This window comes from Monodelphis domestica, chromosome 4 (assembly GCF_027887165.1).
Source record: "Monodelphis domestica isolate mMonDom1 chromosome 4, mMonDom1.pri, whole genome shotgun sequence".
In the NCBI taxonomy this organism is placed as follows: Eukaryota; Metazoa; Chordata; class Mammalia; order Didelphimorphia; family Didelphidae; genus Monodelphis; species Monodelphis domestica.
Window position 1 is genome coordinate 377529922 of NC_077230.1, and position 6871 is coordinate 377536792.

General features: G+C 40.8%; 1 protein-coding gene across 2 annotated transcripts; it reads right to left on the reverse strand.

Annotated features, from left to right (window-relative positions):
• Positions 1–3290: 3290 nt before the first annotated feature.
• MED18 (mediator complex subunit 18) lies at positions 3291–6597 on the reverse strand. 2 transcript variants are annotated; one of them, XM_001364956.4, is made up of 3 exons: positions 6478–6597; positions 5345–5430; positions 3291–4894 (listed from the first exon to the last, which is right to left on the reverse strand). In XM_001364956.4, the coding sequence occupies exons 2-3, from the start codon at positions 5415–5417 to the stop codon at positions 4341–4343; spliced, it is 627 nt and encodes a 208-aa protein (XP_001364993.1). In that variant the 5' UTR covers positions 5418–5430; positions 6478–6597; the 3' UTR covers positions 3291–4340. The 2 variants fall into 2 exon arrangements, with proteins under 2 accessions (XP_001364993.1, XP_056651406.1); XM_056795428.1 differs by lacking the exon at positions 6478–6597 and adding an exon at positions 5927–6301.
• Positions 6598–6871: the final 274 nt, after the last annotated feature.

A 6871-nucleotide genomic window follows, 5' to 3' on the forward strand; every position in this document is an offset into this window, starting at 1 on the left:
TTATATTTTCCCTATATCTATTTAAACTTCCCTAGTCCATCCTAACTATTCTGTCTCCAATTTTTTTTTAAACTCTTACCTTCTGTCTTGCCAAGGCAGAAGAGTGGTAAGGGTTAGGCAATTGGGGTTAAGTGGCTTGCCCAGGGTCACACAGCTAGGGAGTGTCTGAAACCAAATTTGAACCCAGGATCTGCAGTCTCTAGGCCTGGCTGTTAATCCACTGAGCTATCCAGCTGCCCCTGTCCCTAATTTATTAAGGGTTAAATTTGTTAGTTCATTCCTATACTAAGTTAGTCTGTTAGTAAATTACATTATGTACATGTATGTTTACTGTACAATTATAACATATGATAGATACATATTAAATACATACACAAGTTCTGCTTTGGACAGAAAGGTATTATCTTCCTGCATGTTTGAGTCCTGCTAGAACCTTATTTACAGAATATACATTTTCTCATGAACCGTGCTTATTTGTGACAACAGTCCCTAAATCAGTTTGTTTGTGTACTAGCTTTGTGCTGTAGGATGCATATATTCACACCATTGCAGATTTCTCCTCTTCCCATCTTGCCTGTTGATTCTTCTCTAGGGTTCACGTGTATGGGTGTGCATTTCCCTAATGTGATGTTAATGTGTACACTGATTCATTTTATGTGACATGTAATAAAAGGATTGGGAGGGGAACAGGGGGAATGGAAGGAGAGAGAGAAATGGGGAGAGAAGGGGAAGAGATTCTTCTGGGCTAGAGGTAGCCAAGTCTTGTCTCCCTGACAGAAGGAATATGTCTCCTCAGAAGATAGTTCTGGGAGATGGAAGACAAGGTCTGGAGAGATTAGCTTTGGTCCCAGCTATTATTGAGACACAGGATGGATTCTTCTACCTCTGGTCTCCTTAGGGACTCCCACTGTCACTTCCCTTCAGAAACCTGGGGTCACCCCACAGTCAAGGAGAGATGTTGTTCCTTGGGTTAGGCAGTTTGGATCACTGGGATCCAGAGCTAATCTTCCCTTTTTGGGGAGATATGTGATTCTCCCCAAACCTTCTGCCCCTCTTCCTAGTATCAAAAACCAGTCAGACCTAATTCTAAAGTAGTAAACAATTTATTTGGGTTCAAGAAGGGATGGAGAGGCAACGGTGTTAGGCAAGGAAAGTGGGGAAGCAGAAAACCCTAACATTTGTCCCCTCTGGCAGGCTGCCCCACCAAATTCTCAGGGTTCAAAGTGCCTTGAACCCTATTCCTCAGCTAACTAGCTTTTAATTCAGGAGACCAGAACAGGTCAGGGAGACAGAAATCTCAGGGAAAGATCTGGATGGTTTTGGCCAGAATAAGTCCAAATCCAAAACCCCCTTGAGAATTCAGGTAGCTGTCCTTGAAGAGTCTTAGAGTTATTTTTGGGTCCCAGAAGGAATAACAGATCCCAAACAGATGGGCTCTTTCTTAGCTTCCAGGAAAACCACCTTCCTCCTTCACCTCCCAGGCTAGAAGACTGTTGACTGTTGGCTTCTGAGTTCTAACCTCTTTAGAACTCCCAGGCTTCTCTGCCTTCTCCAATGCTCTTCAGCTGCTCTCTCCTTCAGCCTGGCTTCTCATTGCAACCCCCTGGATCTCTCTTTCTTAACAAGAGTAAGGATTGTCTACTGCCTTTCTTTACATGCTCAGTGCAACTTTGCACAGTGTAGCACTTAGACATAATAGGGTCTAGTTAGGCCAAAAAACCCAAGCCCTCAGTTACACTCTATTCTAACTGAACACCAGAGAGATGAATCACATCCTGTCTATCTCAATTCACTACCAGTCCTAAATTACTAGACAACAACTTTGTTAAAAGTTGTCACTGCATTGTACCTTAGGGCATTTCAGGACAGGTGGATGGATGTTTGTTTTCCAGAGTTAAGTGACTATGTAACAAAATTTTGACCAGGTAAACCACCTCTCCTCAACTTGGGGAAGACAAGTTTCCTGAATGTCAATTGTCCAGAAAGGTGTGGCTAGGGTGGAGTAACCAATCTGGCTCCATTGTTCTTGTAACCACTTTATATTTATATATGTTTATAACAACTAATTCATCATTTATGACAAGAAAAATGGTTATGATTAGCTCATTCAGTAGGCAAGAAAACCAGAGTACCAGAGCCAAAACAATTTGTCCAAGGCCAAGGAGAAAATCAGGGCAGAGATAGCAAGAGAGCTTAATTTTTCTATAACCTGTTTCAAGTTGCATTTGCTGAGCCACATAGCTTCCAGTCTGACTCATGAGAGAACCTCAGTAGAACCAGATGGAAAAGCTTACTACCTCTGAGCCTGCACCTCAGTATTTATTCATTCATTCAGCAGAGCTCAGCATCCCTACAACACCAATAATACAATAGGTTTTGAGAAAGGCATTGTATGAAACAGTTCTGGTCCCTGAGGAACTGATAAATGTTTTGAGCAGACAAAATATAAACAGATTTTTTTTAAGTTTAATATGCAGGAGCATCTAGGAAGCACAGTGGATAAAGTGCCAGGACTGGAGTCAGGAGGTTCTGGGTTCAAATATGACCTCAGATTCTTCATAGCTATTATGACTCTGGGTTCACAGTAGTGACTTAACTGCCTAGCCCTTGATGCTCTTGTCTTAGAATTGATACTAGGACAGAGAAAAGAAAGACCACTCTTATTATATCCAAATAACAGATTATTGACTGAGGGCAGATCAGGGACCAGGGGTTCTCAGAATATTAAAATCTCATGGAAAGCTAGGGGCCTAAGCACAAGTTTTGAGCCAGAAAGGCTTGACACACTGCCAGGAATGTTAGCAAAATATATGACTCCCTACTTTGGCTTTTTACAGTTTTAACAACTATTCCTCACCAACTATTCCTCACCATCACCCTGGTCTGAAATGTGGGCCTGGGCAAAATGGGGACATGTACCATGATGAAGCACAGTGATCTTTCTGGTAGGACTTAAATTAAGATATGAAGAAAAGGTAGAATTTAAACTAGGTATAGAATAAATGAAAAAGCCCACCATGAGGAAAGGTACAATTTTGATAATAAACAAGATATATTTGCATTCTGTAATATTTTATCCAATAGGCAATATAGGTAACTTCTTTAGAGCAAGAGTATAATATAAGAAGTGTTTTAAGATTAATGTGACAATATTACATAAGTAAGTTAGATTGGAAGGGTAGATATTGAAAGCAGGGAGCTATCAGTTAGGATGTTAATGAGTTAGAATAGACTATCTCAGTAGACATTCTACTAGGATATTCTACTAATGAGGCTACAGAGGCTGTGTACTAGAAATAAGTTTATTTTAAAAGTTAATAATTCTTAAGAGAAAGTTTGTATAGATTGATGCAGTATGAAGTAAGCAGAAGGAAAAAAATAAGATACAAATAAATACCACTATCAATGAAACCATTATTCAGTCACTGAGCAAATTTTTTTTTAAATTAATAATAAATTGGAAAGAATAGATATGAAACCATCTCATCTTTTAGCAATAAGGCACTGGACTGTCAGATGCAATCACCTGGAGAGCTTTTTTGCTCAACTGATTTTCTTAGTTACAAGGGAGGATTCAATTTGGGAGATTAGGGTGGTGAAAGGAATACCTAGATGTGACTCAGACTTGAAAATAAGGAGTATTCATAAAGCACTGAAAAGAAACATTCTTTATGTTTAGAACATGAACTATCCCTGCATTTGGCTTCACAAAATGTGTAGATTTCTGTAGGGTTACTCTGACTGATAACAAAACTGGCAATAGTTAGGGAAGAAATAGAAAGGAGAATTAGAAACTATGGACCCAATGCTTTTCATGCCAATTTACCATATGATATATACTCACTGCCTTAGGTCTTAGATACTCTCCCCTAGAATCTTGAAGAAACAAGTTAATAGCTTTTCTTTGCCTGTGAAAAACTGTTTTTGTTCATCCTCTTTTTCCTGTGGTCAGAAATGAATGAAATCCAGTCAAATTTAGTTCAGCTCTCATAACATCAAAATGTCACAAGAGTTTTATTTTTTCTTTTATCTTTCCAGTGGAGGAAGAGGAAGAAAAAGATTTGATTACTGGAAAAAAATTTAGACACTATTAATATAACCCAATGAATGAGCTAATTGAATGGCACAAATTAACAGGGTTTTTCATTGCAAAGAGATATAAGCAATTTATACTGAAATTTCCAGAAAAGGAGATTTGAATTCCAGAGCTCAGTTAAGCTCCCAAGACCCTTGTATGAAGTAAAGAAATCCAATTTATGTTGCTCAAGGATATTTACTTAGTTTTGGTTTCTATAATGCAAAAGAACAGACCCCAATGTCAGAAAGTTCCTTTACTAAAATCACATTAGCCTCTTGGGGTCTATCTTCTCCAAGTGAACCAAAGGCTTTAGTTGTTCAGCAAAATTTCTCATGTCATCAGAAACCATGTCCTGTCCTGCTGGTGCAACAACACTCAACTCTACCAGATAGGAGAGGGACAGTGCCTCAGTGCTATCTGTGTTCCCTGGAATCAGGATGCGGAAAATCTTGTATACCACAATCTTCATGATACCTTTTCGAAACAAATGGCCCTTGGCCACAAACTCATGGTCCATTCGGAAGCCCATCTCCATCAAAAAATCAGTCAGGTTCTCTGATGTGGCAATATCCACACAGTTACGGACTAGGGTGTGGCGATTCTTGTCCCCCATCTCAGGTTGTCCCAGATATCGCAGATGCCAGGGTGCCCCTGTCTTGTCCATTGATCTCCGAGCCCTTAAAACAAAGGGGCTAGCTTGCTGCCCCTTTAAGAGGAACACCATTTCATGGTCCAGAAAAGTCTCAGGTTCCATGTTGTCACACAGACCCCTAAGTCGGTGAATGAGGCTCTCCAAGCTGTGATCCAAAACACTTCCTAAGGGGAAAGAAAAGATCATAGAACCTCACTTTTTCACTTTCATCAGGAAATGAAACTGAAGAGGTATGACCAAGAACCAGAATTCCTAGGAAGTCCCAGTAAGCTATAAGCAGCATTCTAGCTTTATATACTTCAGATAACCATCTTTAAAACAGAAATACAACTTTAAATAAAACCACAGTTTTAGAGCCCTTAGAGACCACCCACTCCAACCATCTCCTTTTACTCAGGAGAACACTGAGTTCCAAAAGGCTATTCAATCTTTCCTCATCTGGAGCTTGTCTAAGATCACAAACACTAGTGGCAAAGCTTGATCTAAAATCCAAATTACCCAATACTGACTCCAGAACCATACCACAGCTACATTATCTTTTGGTAAAAATGTTTAACATAATTGATTAAAAGAAGGCAAAGTGGATGACATAATCAACTCCCCAAATAACTTACCCTGCAATAAATATTCCATCATATTAATAGTGCCACCTGTTACTGGCATCATGGTGACTGGAGGTGCCTCCATATTGTCGGCTTATCTGGGTGATAAGAAACAGAAGAAATTTGATTCAGAAGGTATGATCACAGGAGCATATGGAATTCCTACTGAAAATCACTTGTTGGGATTGTTTCTGGATAGGACCACCAATACCAGTTATTACTATCTTCCATTGCATTAATAAAATGGTGATAATAGCTAGCATTTACTATTAATAAATAACATATTTGATCTTCTTGAAAACTCTGGGAGATGACTGTTATAATTATCTCCACCTTATAGTTGAGGAACGGAGTCAGGGAGGTTCAGCTACATGGGTTCAAATCCTACTTCTGACCCATTATCAGCTGTGTGACCCTAGGCAAATTTCTGAGCCTCATTTTCCTTAACTGAAAAATGGTGGGTAATAAGAGTTGTGAGACTTGAATGAAAAAAGCTATAGAGATCATTGATTTGGGTCAGAAGGCGTATTGGAGAGTGTCTAGTCAAAATGATCTAAGTTCTAATTCTACCCAGCTTTTTAAAAAATCCCTTACCTTAAATCCTAGAATCAACAATCAGTTTAAAAGCTGAGAGCAGAGTTAAATGGCTTGTCCAGGATCATAGCTGGGAAGTGTCTATGATCACACTAGAACTCAAGACCTCCTGTCTCAAGGGCTAGGCTCTCAATCCCCTGAACCACCTGGCTGCCCCCTGCCCTGCTTATTTTGAAGATGAAGAAATCCCATCTCAGAGAAGGATTTGTTTTTAAACTCTTACTTTCTTTCCTAGTAACAACTCTTAAGAAGGGGGGGAAGTATAAGAGGAAGGGGGGAAAGCCTTGGTAAACTGCGTTAAATGACTAGCTGAGTCACACAACTAAGAAAGGAGGATGCTCTTTCAAGCAGGTCCGAGGCCAATCCACGCATGCGTCATTTAAAAAAAAAAACAACGTAAGGCTTGGCGCGTCCGGAACGCTCAGAGCTGAAAGGCAGCGATTCCAAGGCCAAGTCGGCCCAGGGTGAACCTGTGCTTAACTCCGCTACCCACAACCCCGGGGCCAGGCTCCCTCCCCCTCCTCGCCCCTTTCCCGGAAAACCGGACGCACCGAGCCCCGAAAGCCCGCGGTCCTCGCACGCAATCCTCCTAATCAAGCCGCCTCAAGCTGGACGTCTAGGTGACTAGGCTCGAGCATGCGCATAAGATGGCTATGTTTTCCTGGGAGAGTGGGAGTCTGCGCAGTGCGTCGCCCTGGTGTACGGAAGGTGGCGGCCTCCAAAAATCGTTCCCTTTGAAGGGTGCCGTTCAGTTCGAAGTCTCTTGAGTTCGCAAGATCGACAGCTTGGAAGGAACCGACTTTACTGACCATCTTATTTGATGGAAAACAAACAGACAAACTGAGAAAAAATAAGAGACTGACCCCCACATCCTCTTTAAACCTAGGGATTTTTCCTCTGCAAAGTCCAACTTTTATTAAGTGCTTGCTGTATACAGTCAGGGAC